This window comes from Trichosurus vulpecula, chromosome 8, assembly GCF_011100635.1.
Source record: "Trichosurus vulpecula isolate mTriVul1 chromosome 8, mTriVul1.pri, whole genome shotgun sequence".
In the NCBI taxonomy this organism is placed as follows: Eukaryota; Metazoa; Chordata; class Mammalia; order Diprotodontia; family Phalangeridae; genus Trichosurus; species Trichosurus vulpecula.
This window is the reverse complement of record NC_050580.1, coordinates 102,577,930-102,599,841: the sequence shown is the minus strand read 5'-3', so window position 1 is coordinate 102,599,841 and position 21,912 is coordinate 102,577,930. Positions and strand designations below refer to the sequence as shown.

Genomic DNA, 21,912 nt, shown 5'->3' with positions numbered 1-21,912 from the left:
GATAATGAAAAAACATGTAAACTTTTTCTAAGTTATTTTCATTTCTTTAAGTTAATAATAAATCAATATTCTAAAAACCTTACCTTGAAGGAAGTATAGCTGGTAACAAAGCTTGCTCCAAGGAAAGTGGGGCAGGCATAGGTTTCTGACTTTGACTCTCTAAGTATTCCTGTAAAATTACACCAAGATAATTCACTCTCATTTCAGTATCTAATTTTTGTTTTTAGAAAACAAGCTATAAGTTAAGAAAAGGACAGTTTCCCAATGAACCATGACACTGAGCACAATGAGAAATATACCCATCTAGTCTTCCAAAGAACTATAAAAGGACAAATTTAAATTAAACATAGAACTAAATGCAAATTAATATTCTACACTGCTAAATTAGCTCATTGGTTCCCCAGCCTTTTGACTACGAAAACCTTTGAATGTCTAAAAATTTCATGGAACACGCAAGTAATATTAGTTGTAGTACTGGTTTCCACTTATTGAGAAAATATAAAATGACAATGGCTGGTGCAAATTTGGATTCATGGACTCCTCAGTAACTTCACACCCTCAATGATCTGGAGCCCATGGGTTAGGAACCACTGACCCAAGACATCCTCCAAATCAAACTGGAACTTTTCACTCATTTTTCCCACTTGATTATCATCACCTACAGGGAATTTGAATTCCAAATTTTTATTATTATTTAGAAAAGGCACACAGTATTAACAACGATAGCTAGGATAACAACAATTTCCCCAATAAACTTTGTAGTACAGGAGTCACAAATACTATAATACAAGATTGCAGAGAATTAGCATGTAACCAAATGCAGAAACTGTCTTGTAAAGGCTTGTAAAAAGCTTAGGAAAGAGACATGTGCAACAGGGGAAAGTTGTGTATAGTCTTAATTGTATGAATACTGAAATACTAACTAAGGATGGGTTACTATCAGGCATGGCACACTAACATATTCTTATGTAAAAGAAAAATGGCCATAACAAAGGGGTCCCCCTGCCTCTTGGGTTCCCTCCTCATATCCACTCCTTGTCTCTCATTTCTATTTCCAGTCTTAGGACAACAGAACTGATGAGCCCAATCTCCTCATTTTATAGATGAAGAAACTAAGGTCTAGAGAGAGTAAATGACCTGGAGCTGCTCAAAATCAGGTGGTTAGTGGAAAAGCCATAAGTGAAATCAAGATGTCCTGACTCTCAGCCTAGCACTCCATCTTACACAGTATCTTGATGCTTCTCGACTCACCTTTAAGGAGAATGGCTGTGCAAAGTCCACTCTGACACAGCCAAAGTTTTTACGCAACATCCGACAGACTCCCCTTGCCACACTCCACAAACTTTCATTCTTCTTGGGTTTACCCTGACAAGTAATCAAAAATAACAGTTAAGAAAAAAGGAAAATTGGGCAAAAAAAAACCCTTAAATTATTTGTCTGATCAAAGTAGCAACTTTGTTTATGAAAGTCAGAAGGGCAGAAGATAAAATGGACAAGTTTAATCACATAAAATTAAGGATTTGCACAAACAAATCCAATGCAACAAATATCAAAAGGAAAACAGTGAAATGAGGAAAAAAAAATCTTTGCAGCAAGTTACTCTGATATAGTTTCAAGAAAGATACACAAGAAAGAGATTCAAATTTATAAGACTCAGAACAGTATCTAGAAGTTGACAGAATATTTAAACTCTTCTGGTGAGTGTGAGAGTCTGGATCTGTGATTCTACCAGTATAGGGAACTCCCAGAGTAAGAATTCTCTCCATTGCAGCATTTCAGATTGGCCTAGGGCACTAAGAATTGAAGTGACTCCCCTATTTTCACATACTCATGTATGTTACCAACAGGAATTGAACCCATGCCTTCTTAATTTTACAGCTATCCCAAGTTTTTTGTTACAGACAACAGAATGTCTCTGATAACCAGAAACAAAATGTGTGACATATTCTATTAAAAATCACATAAAGAAAAAATTAATACCGTAAATCTCAAGCTGGCGAATGAACAATTTTATATGACAGATGAAAAAAACCTACTCTATAGTAATTTTGATAGGAACTTATATTTTTAGGTAAGTGCCTGTTTACTTATCCTTCAGAGGTGAGTGTCAGTAGTATTTGACCCAGAATCCAAATGTACAAAATCTAAAAGACTGGAATGGTAGACTTAGGCCTCACCCTGACCTCTGAATGAGGTTTAACCCCTGAAATTCTAAAGTTTCTGAGTAATCAAATGTGTGATCTGATGTCCTTCATTGACACATCAGAAAATTGGCACCCAAGTGAAGATAAACAATATTTAAAGCTTTAAAACTAAATTAGGGCCAAAGTGAATCCCTAAAACTGGTATCAAATTCCTTTAGTAGTGGCTTAGTCTCCTTATGCATTCAGAGCTTGTACAGAAACAACTCCAAACAGAAAAAGGAATGATTCTCATAATCATACCTGAGACCCACTCCCACTTGAAATAATTCTATATTCAGTCCCTACAGAGCTGCCACTCCAACAGCTGTGGAGTACAGACCCAGGAAAGAAAAGCCAATACAAGAAGGAAACTAAGTTTTCCTAGAAGTACTTCTGACTCTGAGAACATTTCCTCAAAGACTTAATACTACATCTATAACCAGCTTGGAAAGAAATAAAACCACATTTCTAAAATAAAAAATCCATGGGTAAGAACTCATATCAACCCCTTACAATCAGACATTTGACTACAATACTCTAAAGAAACTGCTCTCTCAAATGCTGCTAATGATGTCATATAAGCCTAAAAATTATTTCTGTCACCATACTCCTGGACCTCTCAGCTTAACACTGCTGACAGAATCCACAACTACCTAAACAATCACTTCCTTGTTCTCACACTGTCAGCAGTTCCTCATTGTCGGTACAATAAAATACAAACTCCTCAATCTGGCATTCAAAACCCTCAACAACTAGGTTCCAACCCACCTTTTCATTCTTATTTCTTATTTGTCACTTCAAATAAGACAATTACATAAAGCCCTTTGCAAATTCCAAAGTACTACATAAATTTCAGCTATCATTATCATTCATTCTAGAGCTAAGTTGGCTAATTACCCAAATAAGGCATTCTATCTCCCAACTCCTTTCAATCATAAAGCTGCTACCCATCCCTGAAATGTATTCTCTCCATTCTACATTTCAGAACTGTTCTCTTCTTCCAGGGCTGCTATCTCCTCCATGAAGCTTTCCTTCATGCTTTCAATTGTACTTCTCAATTATCTTGTGCTTACTATTTGTATTTATGTTTTGAACCTACCTCAAGTCTTTATTTCCATAGTGCCTCACAACTAGTATGTGCTTAATAAATATCTGACTTGCAAAGAGGGTGTGCTCAATAGTTATTACAATTAACACCAAAAACTAACTAAATTAAAGCAAGAAAGTGGTATGGATGGCAAAGCCCTTCTGACTCCCCCCCACAAAAAAAAAAAACAACAACTATTTTTTACCCAATGTTTAAAAGACACTCTTACCAGTTGTTCACCATTGTAATGACCTTCAATAATCCGCTCATAGGAGATTCCAACGGGGATTATCAAAATGTCAGGAATGGTATTGGTAGAAACAGTGTCCACCACCACAGACAAGAGGCCTGCCCTAGCATGGGAGGTTTTTCCACTCCGAGAACGTGTTCCTTCCAAAAAGATCTCCAAAAACTGTTGTTGTCGCAGCAGTTCTACGATGTGCTAAGGCAAGAGGGCAAAACAAAACAGTAAGTCAAAATCATAAAACTTACCATATGCTTTTTTTTTTTCCCTTGGACCCAAACTACAATTTCATTGGTTTCATTTCCTTACTCTCAATGAGGAAACCAACCATGAGGACTGGCACCTGCGCTGCAGTTTAAAAAAAATTTTAAAAAAATAACACCAAGAGGTTAAGGAGCTTGGTCACAAAGCAAGATGCGTCCATTGGAATTTAAACCCAGGTCTTCCTGATTGCCAAGTCAACTCTCTATTCATTATACTAATCACAATTAACTTATGCAAACTAAAACATTAAAAGATTCATATACTAGCAAAGTATCTTTAAAGGTAATGGCAGAATAACTTGCCCTGTACTAGTGTGGGGGAACTACAGAATAATAAAACTCACATTCCATATTCACCTTTCTTCACTTTGGTGGGAAGGGATTTTGTTTGGTGTGATAATTATCAGTGTGTGGATCTCCCATTGTAGAAAGCTCCATTTAGCAATGTAGATTGGCAACTCATCTGCAACTTATTGGGACAAAGAAGTTGCAAGACTTGCACAATACTAACAATGGAATCAGTATGACCCATCAGAGGCAAGACTTGAACCCAGGTCTTCCTGCCTCCAAGGTAGGCCCTCTATTCCTTCTACCATACTGTCTCTTCCTTCAGTAAAATATCTCAAGACAATTTCTAACTTTCTTCTCAGGTAATAACTAACACAGTAGCTTCAGAGAGAACACATACTCCATGGAGTAAAGCCCTGTAGAGAGTATCTTTCCGTCCATCCGATGTCTCATCTAGCCTTCGTCGTATGAAAAAGCCTCCAAGTTTATGGATCAGCGTACTGTAAAAATGAAAGAATGTACCATTTCCATGCAGAAAGGACAGCTTCATCTTTCAAAACCCAAATCTTTCAAATACTCAGCATTTGGCTATTTCAACCATCATAAGAATCATATGTATATCTTTTGAGCTGTTCTATCTATGCCAAAAAATGTTCAAGCACTCCAGTTTCTAAATTAATATCTCATTTCAATAACTGACATTACTCTTCATCAGTCCTTAGATTATCATTGTTTATGTTAGAGGCTCTGTTATAATTGGTTCCAAATCAAAGAGGCCTATATGTGATCTTCACCTTCTCAAAACTGACAGGGTGCTTTATGCAAGTTTCTATCAAATACCCATTTGACATAAAGTGCTAGAATGCCTGCCTATGGCATATTTTGCTATAAAACAAATGTTTTTAATAGAAGAGCTCTGTCCAGGTTAAATCACCACTAATAACAACTGATTTGGAAAAAGTTTTCATGATGTGTCTAACAATAAAAAGTTACAATCTGCTACTTATTTTAACAGTATTGTTCAAGTACAGTATTAAGTTGTTAGGCCACATGCTAATGGGGCAGCTAGGTGGTGCAATAGATAAGGCAACAGGCCTGGAGTCAGGGAGACCTGAGTTCAAATCAGGACTCAAACACCTACTAGCTGTGTGATCCTGGGAGCAAGTCACTTAACCCATTTGCCTCAGTTTCCTCATACGTAAAATATGGACAATAATAGCACCAACTTCCTCAGGTTGTGGTGAGGATCCAATGAGAACAACCGTAAAGCACTTAGCACGGTGCCTGGTACCCAGGAAGTGCTATATAAATGTTAGCTAGCATTATTAATTCATTCAACATTTGTAAATTCACATCCTCTTGTCCTCCTATTCTCTCGCAGAGCTCCTACAATTTGGATTTCTTTGTGTTCTTTGCAACTGATAAAGTAAAAGTCAATGTACAAAGATGTTGCACATTTCACTTTGAAGAGTTAAAGTTGAGGTTTGACGATTCATTTTCTTTCCTACTTGTCTTTTCTCCACTGATACATTCCCTAAGGAGTTTCAAGGTCCTACTCACTACATGTGTGTACATAAGAGTTGTGCTATAAAATAAAGGGGTCAAAATAAAACCTCAAACTAAACTTGTATCAGTTTTACTTTGGATTTCAAATTAAGCTTATTGATTCTTACCTGAAGATGGGTATGTTCAAGTTATTGCCAGCAGCGATGTATGGTGCTTTGATGTTATGGCAGAAAAGAATGAATGTGAGTAGCAGATAATCAATATGGGATTTATGAACTGGTAGGAAGATAAGAGGCAAATTCATCTGATTGGAAGGGAGAAAAAAGATGCGCAATTTTAAATTAAAAGGTAAATACAAATGGTAAATCATAGCATAACATTTAGCAAATTAATCAACCTAGGCTACAACACTACCAGCAAAAATGCATCCGCTCAAAATAGCATGGATGAATGCGTTAAACAATGCATTTTAAACATTGAAAACTGCTATCTAACAATCACTAAGAGGTGATCCCATCTAACCTAGACTCCATGCAGCTACCGCAGAGACTTCTAACTAGGGATCCCACAAAAAGGGGCATGTACCCTCAGAAAGAAAAAAATAAAGACCTTACAAAATATTTGAAACTAAAAAAGAAGCAAAAACCCAGTGTTTTAGTAAACATGGGGGGCTGAGGGTAAAAGGCTTACTAAAAGTCAACAAAAAGACTAATCCTCTTACTTCAGTGGCTGCTTTGACCATCTCAAGTTGACCTTTGTGAATCTGAACACTCCAAAAGAAGCTGTTGAAAAGTTTTAGTAGCACCCATCCAGTCAGCCTAGGAGAGAACAAAATGCTAAGATGCTCCTCTGCTCAATTGTCACTCGCCACTAGTTCAGAGGCTACTTGTAATTAAAACTATCTACAAATAACTGGCCTACTGGATTGGCATAATGGTTAACGAAACCCAGTATGTGTCCATTTATAGATTCGTTAATCATGATGGGCATCAGATAATGCTCATTTTTACCCCAAAAACCAGACCACCAGCTCATCCCAAGCTATTGGACTCTTGACTGGCCTGTTCCTGTTCCTACAGAACTCATTTATGTAGTCAGCTAAAAGAGAATCAACTTCAGTCATATGTAACTAGATTTCTATATAACTTAGATCTCAGAAGCAAATATCACCACAGTCAACTGAAATTTGAAGGGAATATTTAGGTAAACAGAATGATGAATCTAGTGTGTTCTTTGATAAAAATACACCAGGCAAAATATTTTCCAAAGTTGCTTTAATATGCTAATATATATACTACTCTCATAGCATCAAGTGTTATTTGCAAAATGACAATTCTCACTCAATAATAATTCCCCAAAATCTGGCTACAAAGGTGCTTAGAGAAATAGAAAAGAGGTTAGCGAGAAAGCTGGGGTAAGAACACAAGTGGTAGTAATTCAACTAGTGTTTTTAATATTTCAGGGTATGGTGAAATATATTTATTGAGTTCTGTGGAGAAAAGAGATAGGATAAGCTATTGCTTGGAAATACATTACAGCCTTATCTCTTACATCCATCCTCCCTCCTTTCTATTCTCATTGCCATCACCTATATGATACCATCCTGCCCTTAATACCATTCACCTACATTACCATGGTAACCTTCTCTGAGGTTTTTGCATTTAGACTCTCCCCTCATCAATCCATTCTATGCTATTAATCTATCTGATTTTCTTGAGCAAGTCATTTAACCTATATGGCCTATTTCATCATCTTTAAATCAGGAATCAAATGGACCAAAAAAAAAAAAAATCCGTGAAATCTCTTCCAACTCTAAATCAATGATGCTATAACCTAATGTTACCAAGTTCAAATAGAAAGGGATCTCAGCCTATGGGCTATGTATTGACATGGTCTTCTAAAACCACAAATTAATATTATCCATGTTGTATTGTATATTTATTTTATTAAGCATTTCCCAATTACATTTCAATCTGGTTCAAGCTACACTCAGGAAGGCTAGAGCAGAGGTGTCAGATTACAGCTAGCAAAACGTAGAGGAATGCAACATGTATAGAAACATCTATAATATTAAATGGAACATTAGATCATTACAGACATAGGTGGGACTGCAGGAGGCAGAGATGGAAGGGAGGGCATTTCAGGGGTAGGGAACACTGTGAAGGCCTATATGAAGGTGATGGCAGTCAAAATAGAAAGGGGGGTGGATGGATGTAAAAGAGATTAAAACAATGTAATGTATTTTCATATCATAGCTTATCTTCTTTTACAACCTTATCTGTCAGTACTACTCCCTTTATATTCTAACCAAACTGAACCCCGTGCTTTGTCCCACAATCTCCCACCACCCCTATGCTTTTGCTCACATTGTTCCCTATCCCCGAAATGCCCTCTTCTTTATCTCTGCCTCCCAAAATGCCATCTATGTCTGTAATGACCTAATGTGCCATTTAACATTACAGATGTTTCTGTAAGTGTGGCATCCCACTTCGAGAACACAAATTTTTTTAGGACAGGAACTACATCTTCTTCATTTTTTTCTCTTTGACAACTAACATATGTTCTATACATTATAGGAACTTCAAAAATATTTATTGATTTTGCTGACCTGAAAGAGTCAACTCTATTGACAACCTGTTTTCTTATTCTCATTACCTGATCATTGCTGGTGAGACATTAGCAACCATTTCTTGGAGAATCCGCTTAGCTCTCTTTTTCACTTTGCTGATAGATTTTGATTGCTGCTGAGCAGAACCATCTCTAGAATTCAATTCAGAAGCCACTTCTTCAATTGCCTCCTGTACTCTGATTTGAAAAACAAAAGACAATGTAACTGTGCTACTTTCTACATCCAACATTTCCTAAAGTATTCAATTCACAAAGATGAAACAGTATTCAGAATGTTTTTAAAGGGAGTAACACTCCTAGAGCAATGGAAAGAATGGCATTCTGGGTAAAACTCCTAAAATTGTCAAGTAACCACTAAAGATTCTAAAAGTTCTAACTCAGGTCAAAGTAACAAGTAGAGTTGTTAAGCAATATAGGAAAAAAAGACCGAAGGAACAAAGAAAAGAATCGACTATCCGTAAGGATATGTACCAGAGGGGTATAAGGGCGGCTGCAGGAAAATGTATGATTTCTCCTTCTGAAAGATTACTTTGCCTCTAATTTATAACTCCATTAGGCAGCACATGGATAAAATGCTGGATTTAGAGTCAGCAAGACCAGAGATCAAATTTGTCTCAGAAACTTCTAGGTATAGGACCTTGGACAAACCACGTGACTTCTCTCGGCCTGTTTCCTCTTCCACAAAATGGAAATAATAATAATAGCATCTACCTCACAGGAATTTTGTGACAATCAGGTGAAATAGCATGTCAAGCGCTTAGCAAACCTTGCTGATCAATATAAATGCTAACATCCTTACCACACTGATAGTATCCATTTTTAAAATTAAACATAATATTTTTGTTATAAACATTTTACCACTGTTAATCTAAATGTGAGATTGTCCACAATAATACTGTTCAATAACTAAGTGGACATCCTACTGGAAAAACTAAATTGTATCAATTTGACATTTTCACTTTAAATAAAACTCAAAAGAAGTTGCAGCAAAATGGAAGCATGGCTCACAGATTTTCCCTATCGAAGCAATCAATTAACAAAAATTTATTAGGCACCTGCTATCTGCCAGGCTATTTGCCAGCCAGGGAAACACAGACAAGTTTTTGCCTTTGAGGAACTTACAATTTAGCCAGGAGAAACAACATGAAAATATACGGATCTATGGAAATTAAACGTTAATTTGGAGGAAAGACACTAGTAAGGGGTGGGGCAGAGGGAGGAATCATTAGAGGTTTCATGTAGAAGATGTCATGAGAGCTGAGCTTTGAAAGGAAGTAAGGGATTTTAAGAGGAGGAGCTTCCAGGCACAAGGAATGAACAATTTCAAGACTTTTGGGAGAGAGAGAGAGAATGTCATGTATAAGGAACTGTTGTGTACAAAAACAAGACTGACATGTAGTAAAACTAGAAGTGGGGAGTTAGGGTCAGGTTGTAAAAAGTTTTAAATGCTAAAGAGGAGTTTATATTTGATCCTTGAAGTAGTATGGACCCCTCATCCCCCCAGCAGTGTACTGAGTAAGGAAGTGATGTAGTAAGAGCTATGCTTAAGGAAAATCATCTTTTTAGCTTTGTGGAGGATGGATTAGAATAGGGAGTTTGAGGCAGGAAGACTAATTAGGAGACCATCCACCCGCATCAACCATCTGCACCCAATAATCAAGAGTTAATGGAGGCGTGAATTAAGGCAGCGGCTACACAGAGGAGAGAAGAGGATGGATAGAGGAGATGTCACGGAGGTAGAAAGGACAAGTTTTAGCAATACTGGATACGTGGGGTGAGGGAGAGTGAGGCATCAACGACAGCACTGAGTTGCAAACCTGGGTAACTAGAAGGATGGTGGTGCCCCCAATAGGAATAGAAAGGTTCAGAAAACATGTGAGTTTCAAAGAAAAGAAAATTAATTCTTTTAGGAAATGTTGACTCTAAGCTGCCTGCAGGACATCCAGGTAGAAATCTAATAGGTGATATGAGACTGGAACACAGGAAAGGATTTAGGGCTAGATACAGAAATCTAGGAATAATCGACATAGAGATGACATTTAAATTCATATAAGCTGATGAGGTCACTGAGAGAGATTAGAGAGATAAGACAAATAAGGGAGGTTAGCAGAGTTGGTTTTATCATGTGCCCAGAAGCAACAAGAAACATCATTTGAGACACCAGGTTAATCTGGTGTTGCAGTGTTTATGATCAGCATTTTCAGAAAGACAATGAAAATAACTGCAGCCTGTCTTCTGCAGAGGATGAAAAGACAGAGAAATTCTGTGGCAAACTCAATCAGACCTGTCAATTAAATCAACATATGCACTGATTCTGAGTAACTTCAGAACTTCAGCACAAAAGCAGAAACAGGCGAGGACAATGGAACATGTCAGAAATTATGGATCAGGTGTAGGGAACAAGAGGCCAAAGACGTGTAAATTACAAACACAAACACTTTCTTCAAGAAAGTAACTGACAGGCACTAGGCGCTGCAAGTGCTGTATAGTATTACAAAAAATTAAATCGGTTATGTATTAGAAGACAAAGAATGACTCACTAATAATATAAAAAATCATTTTTGCCTCAGCCATTCAATGTAGCCAAATCCAGCAACTGGTTAGAGTCAAGTTCCAAATAAAAAGCTAGAATAAAAATGCGACACAAATATGGTGTACAATTTTAAAAGTAACACCCCAACATTTAAACGAGTTACTGATGACAAAAAAAATGGCATGTGAACAAAAGGACATCAACACTTGCTATAATTATTTTACGCAGAAACTCAGCAGATGTAAATCAAATGCTATAATGAAGACACCAAAATGGTCAAAAAAACTGCATTACTCAACTAACAAGTGACTTTGTTGCAGAGTAAAGAGATAATGGCAATCAAGGAAAACACTTGTTTAGAATATAGCCTCACCAAATAAAACAAAGAAAAGCAGCTGTGAATAAAAACAGTTTAAAGGAAACTTGGAGAGTTACTAACCAAAGTCATCACAAGGACAAAGTGGAAGAAAAAGAAGGGAACCAGCATTTATTAAGTTCCTGCTATGTGCCAGGCACTGGGCTAAGTGCTTTACAAATATCATCACATTTGATCCTCACAACGATCCCAGGAGGTGAATGCTATTTCCCATTTTATAATCGAGGAAACTGAAAGTGAAGTTAACTTGCCAAGGGTCACATAGCCAATTAGTGTCTGAGGCAAAATTTCAATTCAGGTCTTCCTGATTACAGGCCAGAGCCCTATCCACTGTGCTAACTAGCTGCCTTTAAAATGCCAAAGGACGAAGCTGGATGGTAACATAAGATGGAAAAGATGTACAAAAATGTTTATAACACTCTTTTCATCATCAAGGACAATGGAGTCACCACATTTGGACTCTAACATCACAGCCCTGGGATGTACTTACAAAGGTGGCAAAAATCACACTAAAGAGAAAGATGAGAAAAGAAACTAGACCAGACTAAGTGTGCAGGGAGAAGGCAACTGGGAGGGCACCGATGGGTCAATTTTTCTTTTCTTTTTTTTTTTTAATTGAGGTTTTTATTTTTGGGGGAGGGGGAGGGAAGGTAGGCAATTGGGGTTAAGTGACTTGCCCAAGGGCACACAGCTAGTAAGTGTGTCAAGTTTCTGAGGCCAAATTTGAACTCAGGTCCTCCTGACTCCAGGGCCAGTGCTCTGCTCACTGCGCCACCTAGCTGCCCCGATGGGTCAATTTTTTAAGATAAATGAAGAAGGGGGACACAACCAGAAATCTGGGATCTTTTTATTTGGACAGATAAGATGCAACTGGAAGGAAGATCAGTAACTGATCAATATGCCTATTTTCCCATATAAAATATTTTTATGAGATACAGTATTAAGGGAATTTTTTTTAATTTAAATTTATTTATTTAACATATTTGGTTTTCAGCACTGATTTTCACAACAGCTTGAATTACAAATTTTCTCCCCATTTCTACCCTCCCTCCCACTCCAAGATGGCTTATATTCTGGTTGCCCTGTTCCCCAGTCAGCCCTCCCCTCTATCACCCCCTCCCCTCTCATCCCCTTTTCCCTTCCTTTCTTGTAGGGCAAGATAAATTTCTACTCCCCACTGCCTGTGTATCTTATTTTTTAGCTGCATGCAAAAACTTTTTTTGTTTTTGAACATCTGATTTTAAAACTTTGAGTTCCAAATTCTCTCCCCTCTTCCCTTCCCACCCACCCTCCCTAAGAAGTCGAGCAATTCAACCTAGGCCACACATGTATCATTATGTATAACCCTTCCACAATACTCATGTTGTGAAAGGCTAACTACATTTTGCTCCTTCCCAACCCATCCCACTTTATTGAATTTTCTCCCTTGACCCTGTCCCCTTTCAAAAGTGTTTGTTTTGATTACCTCCACCCCCATCTGCCCTCCCCTCCATCATCCCCCCCTTTTATTTTTTTTTTATCTTCCTCCCTCTTCTTTCCTGTGGGGTAAGATACCCAACTGAGTATGTATGGTATTCCCTCCTCAGGCTAAATCTGATGAGAGCAAGGTTCACTCATTCCCCCCTCACCTGCCCTCTCCCCTCCTCCCACAGAACTGCTTCCTCTTGCCACCTTTATGCGAGATAATCCACCCTATTCTATCTCTCCCTATCTCCCCGTCTCAGTATGTTACTCTCTCATCCCTTAATTTCATTTTATTTCTTTTAGATATCTTCCCTTCATCTTCAACTCACCCTGTGTCTGCTCTCTCTCTTTTACATATATATATATATATGTATATATATATATATAAACACACATATATATATACACATACATACACATACACATAGATATATACATACATACACATTCACTTATATATATATATACATAAACATATATATATGTATATGCATATTCCCTTCAACTACCCTAATACTGAGGTCTCATGATCATACACATCATCTTTCCATGTAGGAATGTAATCAAAACAGTTCAATTTTAGTAAGTCCCTTGCAATTTCCGTTTCTTGATTACCTTTTCATGCTTCTCTTGATTCTTGCGTTTGAAAGTCAAATGTTCTATTCAGTTCTGGTCTTTTCACTGAGAAAGCTTGAAAGTCCTCTATTTTATTGAAAATCCATATTTTGCCTTGGAACATGATACTCAGTTTTGCTGGGTAGGTGATTCTAGGTTTTAATCCTAGCTCCATTGACCTCCGGAATATCGCATTCCAAGCCCTTCGATCTCTTAACGTAGAAGCTGCCAGATCTTGGGTTATTCTGATTGGGTTTCCACAATACTCAAATTGTTTCTTTCTGGCTGCTTGCAGTATTTTCTCCTTGATCTGGGAGCTCTGGAATTTGGCAACAATATTCCTAGGAGATTTCTTTTGGGGATCTACTTGAGGAGGTGATCGATGGATTCTTTCAATTTCTATTTTGCCCTGTGGCTCTCGAATATCAGGGCAGTTCTCCTTGATAATTTCTTGAAAGATGGTATCTAGGCTCTTTTTTTGATCATGGCTTTCAGGTAGTCCAATAATTTTTAAATTCTCTCTCCTGGATCTATTTTCCAGGTCAGTGGTTTTTCCAAGGAGATATTTCACATTGTCTTCCATTTTTTCATTCCTTTGGTTCTGTTTTATAATATCCTGATTTCTCATCAAGTCACTAGCTTCCACTTGCTCCAATCTAATTTTTAAAGTAGTATTTTCTTCAGTGGTCTTTTGTACCTCCTTTTCCATTTGGCTAATTCTGCCTTTCAAGGCATTCTTCTCCTCATTGGCTTTTTGGAGCTCTTTTGCCATTTGAGTTAGTCTGTTTTTTAAGGTGTTGTTTTCTTCAGTGTATTTTTCAGTATTTTTTTGGGTCTCCTTTAGCAAGTCATTGACTTGTTTTTCATGGTTTTCTCGCATCCTTCTCATTTCTCTTCCCAATTTTTCCTCTACTTCTCTAACTTGCTTTTCCAACTCCTTTTTGAGTTCTTCTATGGCCTGGGGCCAGTTCATGTTTTTCTTGGAGGCTTTTGTTGTAGGCTCTATGACTTTGTTGTCTTCTTTAGGCTGTATGTTTTGGTCTTCTTTGTCACCAAAGAAAGAATCCAAAGTCTGAGACTGAATCTGGGCGCATTTTCGCTGCCTGGCCATGTTCCCAACCAACTAACTTGACCCTTGAGTTTTTCAGTGGGGTATGACTGCTTGTAGACTAACGAGTTCTATGTTCCACGTCTGGGGGGGGGGGTGCCAGCTCTGTCAGACCCGCACTACTCCTTCCCCAAGAACCCTCAGCCCGGGCTGGGCTTAGATCTTCAGCAGGCTGTTTCACTCCTGCTCTGATCCGCCACTTAATTCCTCCCACCAGGTGGGCCTGGAGCGGGAAGTTACAACAGCTGCAGCTGCCCCACCTCCACTGCCCCCGGGGCTGGAAGCAGAACCTCGAACTCCTTCCACTCCCGCAGCTTTTCCCACTAACCTTCTCCACAGTCTTTGGTGTTTGTGGGTTGAGAAGTCTCTTAACTGCTGCAGCTCACCGAATCAGGGCGCTAGGGCATGCTCTGCCTGGTTGCTCGTCTTGTTGGTCCACGCCGCTCAGTCTGGGTTCTGCTCCACTCCGCTCCCAGCTCCCAGCTCTGTGTGGAATAGACCTCACCCAGAGACCATCCAGGCTGTCCTGGGCTGGAGCCCTGCTTCCTTCTGCTGTTCTGTGGGTTCTGCCGTTCTAGAATTGGTTCAGAGCCATTTTTATAGGTTTTTGGAGGGATTCGGGTACGGAGCTCACTCTAGTCCCTGCTTACCAGCCGCCATCTTCATTAAGTGAATTCTTACTGAGGCTATTAAAAGACAACTAGCAGGCTTAGTTCTCAAGCAGTATTCCACCACAAACTTAATATCTGCAGTCATCAAATTGACTAAAAGCTATATAGAAGCAAGAGCCCATTATAAATATAGTCTTGTGACCTATAAAAAAGTACTTGATTCAGTTAAGCAAAAGCCTGCCTTAGAGATTCTCCTCCAGTAAGGTTACCTCCCATGCATACCTCAAAATGATACATGATCCCTTAAAAGATATAAGAGAGACACCTTGATTAACAAACATCTGATTACTATTATCAGGCAAAACATAAAACAGAAATGTAACTTTGCCAAAGATCTTCACCACAATCGTGGAAGGAACAGCACAGTCAAAATTGTGGAGGGATTCCCTACAAATGGTGAAGTCCTTCAGTACTCCAGATGCTCCTGCTTGTGGATGACATTGTGCAGATTGTATCAGGACTCAGAACACTGCAGAGCCCCCTGGATGAGATCCATAACCACTCAAATGAGTCTCACCTAACAATCCACCCAGGAAAAGTGAAGAGATGAAGAATGTCTATTTTCTACAACTATAATATGCATTTCAATAAACAAGCTATAGAATTTTTCCACTAGCTATGTGTGTATATGCAATTCTTAGACAAGCACTGCAAAAAAACAATGAATGAGACCCAAAACCTAATACGAAGTGAGCAGGATGGACCGCCTCTCAGAAACTGCAAAATTCTTTTAATGGCCCTGAGACAAAGGCCCATCTTTTTAATTTAAACATTGTTTCTGGGGCTGTATGCCTGAGGCTTGGAAGATTCCTCTCCAAAAACCAAAGAACAAGCATCCAGAGGGCCATGGAAAGGGATCTGATGGGTTAAACAAGTTACAAAACATTAGAACTGGAATTACAAAAAAAGAAATGAAGGATGACATCCAAGAAATGTGTCAGCAAAAAAAGACAAGCTGATTACATGGCAAGAGCAGGGACAACCATTGACAGGTCCACATCAGTCACAGATATCCTAGCAATGTTAAAAGCAAGGAAGGTCGCCAGTCTGCTGAATGGACCCTCTGTAATGAACTGAGGGTAAAACAGACAGGAGTTACACAGGATGGCAATGACTGAATGGGGATTTCCCACAATAACAAATCTTTTTAAGCACTAGAGTATTTTTAAAATTACCATAAAATGAAGTCCAAATTGTTTTTAAATAACAAAGCAGAAGGAAGGGGCAACATGGTAGAGTGGATAGAGAGCAAACAGATCCAAGTCAAGCCTCACGTCTGACAGATACTGGTGGTGTGACCCTGACCAAATCACTTAATCCCTCGGCGCCCAAAGCAACCTTCTAGGATCATCAGTTACAGAATAGGTGATGATCAGCATTTGTGGAGGGAGCTTCCTTAGAGGTCCCTACACCAAAAAATGCAGCTGGCTCTACCTTCCAAAAAAAGAGAGTAGTGATGAAAGTATATAGTCAACAGATTTAGGTCCATTCTATTTTACTCAAAGGGAAAGTCCACTGACCCCAAGGAGCAAAAGCCTTAAATTGCTTCTAAATTCTTATTTGGGTTACTGTTACATTTAATGCAGGAAACAATGGAAAATGGTTTAATTTTTTTAAATAAATCTCACCATTAACAATCCTATGAGAACTCTGCTAAGTCGGTAGTTTTAAGTCTTCTTGGTGATTTTAGTGGGACAGACAGATTTACTAGGCCTGGCTGGTTAGTGATTACAAAAATGAAAAAATTTAAAAGAAACTAACTACATTAGGGGGGAAAAAAAAAGGAAGTCTATTACTCTATTTTTCAATACAAAAAGTATACATTTTCTGACTCTGATAATTCAACTCCTATCCTCCAAATCTTAAAGAATGAATTATGAACTGAAAAATGTATTATCCCACTTTACTATTATGACAACACTTTCCAGGAACTTTGAAAATACATATCTCCCAAACCAACTTGTTTCTCTCATATTTATGAAACTCATATAATTAATAATCCACAATCCTAGCATTCTGTTCTGTATGCTTACTATTCCCCAAAGAATCTACTTTACCCTCCATCTGTATTTTCTAGGAATGTTTAACAAAACTTCAATTAAGTAGCAAAAAGAATCTTGGGAAATACTGCTCCATAGAAATTGGAATGGTATAGAAATTTTTCTCCCCTTACCTGTTACTGTTTAATACATTTTCAGCCACATTGGTGGCAAACATGCCCTTATGAACATCCCGCTCTTGAACAAAAAGTACATATGAAAGGCGTCTTGCAAGCCATCCTCTATGTCTGCAATATGAAAATAATCAAGTATTCTATTAACACTTAAAACAATTATTTAATCATTTTGGTTTTTCATCTCCCTCCCAGTCTTTTCTGTAAAAGTAAGCTTAATTCTTATATTCATTTAAATTTTCCACCTAGATCAGGTCTCTGAAGCTCATAGACTGGACCACAACAGGTCCCAGCCCAAACTCCACTTAACGGCTATATTTTGGGCCCTCCTGACTCAGAATGAATGTCAATGGTAACTGTTACTCTTTTGAGAAGCAACCCTGAGAATCTTCCCCTCTCAGTTTGATTTTTTTTCTTTTTCTAATTAAAGGGGCCATCCCTTGACTCACTTCTTAAACAGACCTATTCACTGAATGAGCATTACCTTACTCAAAGTGAGAAACCTGAAAAGGCCTTAGCCTAAAAAGGACAGCCAGGGTGTTCCACTGCATCCTGGGCCATCTCTAGTGGTCTTGATGGATATCTGGCCACTGGACCCAGATGGCTCTGGAGGAGAAAGTGAGGCTGGTGACCCTGCACAGCCCTCCCTCACTCAAATCAAAGTCAACTGCAAGTCACGTCATCATTTTTCTGATGTCATGGTCCTCTTCAAAAACAAAGTACAAACACAACCACCAAATCTGTAATAGTTGTAATAGCAATCTAATATCTATAATAGTTACTCAAAGGCAAGAAATTATGCTATCAAGATTTATGTGAATTTTGTCAAGGGTTCACAGGTAAAATTAAAAATGAGTATTCATTTATTCCAGGGATTCTTAACCTTTTTTCATTATGAATCCCTTTGGTGGTCTGGTATAGCCCAGACAGCTTCACAGATTCATGTTTTTAGATGCATAAAATAAAACACATAGAATCAAAGGAAACCAATTATATTGTAATACAGCTATTTATATGTCTTTTAAAGCTCATGGACTCCAGGTTAAAAAACTGATTTATGGAATTTTCCCTTTTTACCTTACCAAATAACAACCCCCAAAATGCCACAAAATTTAAAAGTTTTCACTTTCAAAGAACTTATTAAGTCCATAACATGCAAAGCAATTCATTAGGGGTGAAAAAAAGAATTATCTTTGTTATTTCAATAGTTTTTTTTTAGAAAAAAAAACTAGGCATCTGCTTTTAAATGAGTCTGGCTGAGCTCATGATCATTCAAAGACCTATCATGAGCAGTGAGGTCTAGAATCTTGTATCTATGTTTCCAAACTGTCAATAACACATTCTGTTAATCTTCCTCACAATTAACATTGATAATATAGTTACTATTTTTCTCACTGTTAATAAATTTATACTGAAAGATATGGTAGGAACACACAAAAAAACCTCAATTCTATGAAAATAAAACAACATAATAAATAAAACGTAACCATTGTATAAGTACCACTTTCACTCCTTTCTACTTTTTTTTAACTTCCTTTTCTTCCTTTCAAAAGTTTTGACACCATCCCAAGCCTCTGAAAAGTAGGCATTACAAAAATACAAAATATTCTTCTTTCAAACTACACTTCTCTATTACTAGTAGAATAGTATTACAAGGTACAAAGTACTGTCATGCTATGAAATTCCTAGGCAATTAAATTCCAAAGTGGGAAAAGGACAATCTGCCAGGTTGCTGTGTGCACCTGAGGGAAAAATAAAGTTGTTGTGGTTTATTTTAGGGTTTGTCTAGACATTACATAGAAAAACTTGTTATCCAGCCAAGTGTTAAGCAATGTACTTAGGCAGCTGATATGCCCACTAGCAGCTAAATACCCTGACATTTCTTAGACAATGGTTTAATGATTCTATTTCTTATTATATCCATCTGGACATAATCGCACAACTTGCACAGTAAAATGCCCAAATATCAGCAAATGCTTGCAACACTTAAATAAACGAGATTCCTTTTCTTGGGAATTCACTCTTAATTAGTTCTATTAAAAATCAACAGAGATTAAATACATATATGTATGTACATACTATTTCTTAAGGAAAGGGGAAGAGACTTGAGAAGGAAAACAAAATTTCCCAACAAAATACTGATTTAACTTTATACCATTAAGGTGAGAATTAAATTTTCATAAGAGAGCTAAGCAAGCATCCATTTTTTTCTTAATATGAAAAGCCACTATAGAAAGTGACTCTACAATATACATCAGCTTTCCAGAGGCATCAAGATAGTGCAGTGAACAGAATTCTAGGCCTGAAGTCAGGAAGACCTGGGTTCAAATTCAACCTCAAGCACTAGCTGTGTGACCCTAGCAAGTCACTAAACATCTGTTTGACTCAGTTTCCTCAACTGTAACAAGGTTGTTTCATAAGGTTGTTTTAAGGATCAAATGAGGTAATATTTACAAAATACCTAGCACATAAGAGATACTTTAAAAATGGCTGTTTCTTCCCTTGCTTTCAAAGAATTTCAACTATGTTTCACCAACTGTTTACTCTCATCCCAAGTTATAGTTAAAAAAAAGTAAGAGTATATGAGTGGGTTTATCTGCTGATATCTTTTCCCCAAACCCTATTTTCTTACTCTTCCACTCTCACTCAATTTTTGCACAAACAAAGCTTCTTTCTTCTCACTCTAACATTCTGAATCATTTCTTTAAGTCCACAAGCTTGCTCCCATTTGCCTTAAATTTGGAAGTAATCATTCCAAGAGCCACCTTACTCAAGTGATAAGATTGTCACTTTGCATTCCACTAAAAATTAAACAAATTTAAATAACCTATATCTTTAAGTAAATATATTCATCCTAGAACAGAATACCAAAACAATATATCAAGCTTCCCTGGAGAAAATAAAAAACTAACACATTTTTAATAGAAAACTATTATATGAGCAAGTTAAGAATAAAACTTTAAGTAATATCTGGTACATTAAGTAATATGGTACACTTAATAATTACAGCAGTGTTAACAACTGGTTTCTCCAAAAAAAGTCTGTCTTACCAGAAGCCCCCTCATTCTTATTAACTGTCATTAATCAAGGCTTGGTAATTTATTATTTTGATAGCTCAAATAAATCTGATACAAATACAATTCATGTATTTTCTTAAAGTGACACTTTACCTTGTATGAGTTTCATTGATATAGATAACATTCCTCAGTCCTAAGGAAGGGATACTTGGGTTGAAAAACTTGTCCTATGGAAGAAAAATTGAGACAACCCACACCACGAAAAAGTTTAGAAAGTCTACATAAACCTCAATATTTTGATTTCTTTATCAGCAAAGATCACATAATACTCTCACTGGACATATCCTCTGCACATATGTGTGTGTATATACATATGTCTCATCTCTTCTATTATTTTTGGGAGCAGAGACTCTTCTCATTTCATAATCCCTTACCAACGTTTTGCACATAAACAGAGAGGGCCAAGAGGGCCAATACCTAACAAAGTTTATCAGGGTACCTCCAAAAGAAATTCTGGCTCCCAACAGGCTCCAACAGGCAAAGACTGACCCCTATCTGCAAAAATTCCCCGTCATCTTCCCTGAATCCAAGCTAATTTTTGTGCTTGAGCTACTCTTGGGTTTCAAAGGAACCCAAAGGAACCAGGATCATAGGGATAGAACATTCCTGAGGATCACTAAGTTTTTTTTTAGGAAAAGCTTGAGTGGCACACACAACTTTTTTCCATGGCTGTAAATGCCTTCCTTTCTGTCCCATCTCTGACTTCTTTTGCAGCCAAATGGACATTAAGTAGAAAACTCACACTCAGCATAGTGATCTATTCACAAAGACACATTACAGGCAATAAGTAAGGCATGAATGGCAGCATTTTCCTTCTCAACAAATATCTGAGGACAAAGGAGCTTAACATTTGAACTTAACTCAAATTTCTTAAGAGGCTTTTTCCACAGACTTGGAAAACTGTTGCATTAGTTCCAGAATTCCTGATTCTGACACATTCTTGTATTTTCCTTTAACTGATCCCTCTAAAATACTATCCCAGAGATTCACAAGTTGTTACACACAGCTCTTGTCTCCTACAAAGAATCTGAATGGATTTTACTTTTTTTGTTATATTTATTTTTTAGTCTTCATCCTGAAAACAAATAGCTGTCCAAAGTGGGAGATTTCCCAATACTCTGTCCTGCTCCCATTCTAGCCCCATTCTACAGCAAAAACAACAGACATTCCCAGGGAGTGGAGGCCTTAAAGGAAGTATAGCAAAGCAGCTACTGGAAACACTGTTTTCCCTTTGAAGTCATCTCTGTTCTGTTCTACCCCTACAACTTTTCTCGCTACAACGTTTAATACTGTTCAAGGTCAAATTGTTTTCTCCTTAACACCCTGAGCTCTTTCTTCCAAAGACACTCAGAAGTTATAAATACTATTCCTTTGGGGCATAACCACACTATGAAAGATATGGGCAGAGAAAATACCATTTAACATATTTGGCATCAAAAATGTGGATCATAAATACAGAGCTAAAAGTGAGTCAAAAAACACTAAAACCCTGAAATACCAAATTTATCCCAACTGCAACATATAAAACATTTTTCTCAATTTGTTATCATTGAAAGACTTACCCAGCTCTGGGGAGTACACACATAGCAACATCGTCCCACAAATGGCCTCTTCCTGCTCATTAAAGTTTCTTTCCACTTTAAAGTTGCTGATCGGAAGACAGTGGGTCTGAAACCACAATCTCCCTAGTAAAAAT

At 37.6% G+C, this 21,912-nt stretch overlaps 1 protein-coding gene across 5 annotated transcripts in view; it reads right to left on the bottom strand.

Annotated features, from left to right (window-relative positions):
• Nucleotides 1-21,912, bottom strand: part of GPAM (glycerol-3-phosphate acyltransferase, mitochondrial) — a 72,101-nt gene that overhangs the window by 15,917 nt on the left and 34,272 nt on the right. For all 5 annotated transcript variants that reach the window (XM_036735493.1, XM_036735492.1, XM_036735496.1 and 2 more), the window contains 10 exons: nucleotides 21,779-21,901; nucleotides 20,310-20,383; nucleotides 17,140-17,253; nucleotides 8,227-8,376; nucleotides 6,293-6,389; nucleotides 5,739-5,875; nucleotides 4,466-4,565; nucleotides 3,500-3,712; nucleotides 1,252-1,365; nucleotides 84-169 (listed from right to left, as the gene is read on the bottom strand). In XM_036735493.1, the coding sequence (XP_036591388.1) occupies nucleotides 84-169; nucleotides 1,252-1,365; nucleotides 3,500-3,712; nucleotides 4,466-4,565; nucleotides 5,739-5,875; nucleotides 6,293-6,389; nucleotides 8,227-8,376; nucleotides 17,140-17,253; nucleotides 20,310-20,383; nucleotides 21,779-21,901 (1,208 nt within the window). The remainder of the gene's footprint in view (nucleotides 1-83; nucleotides 170-1,251; nucleotides 1,366-3,499; nucleotides 3,713-4,465; nucleotides 4,566-5,738; nucleotides 5,876-6,292; nucleotides 6,390-8,226; nucleotides 8,377-17,139; nucleotides 17,254-20,309; nucleotides 20,384-21,778; nucleotides 21,902-21,912) is intronic.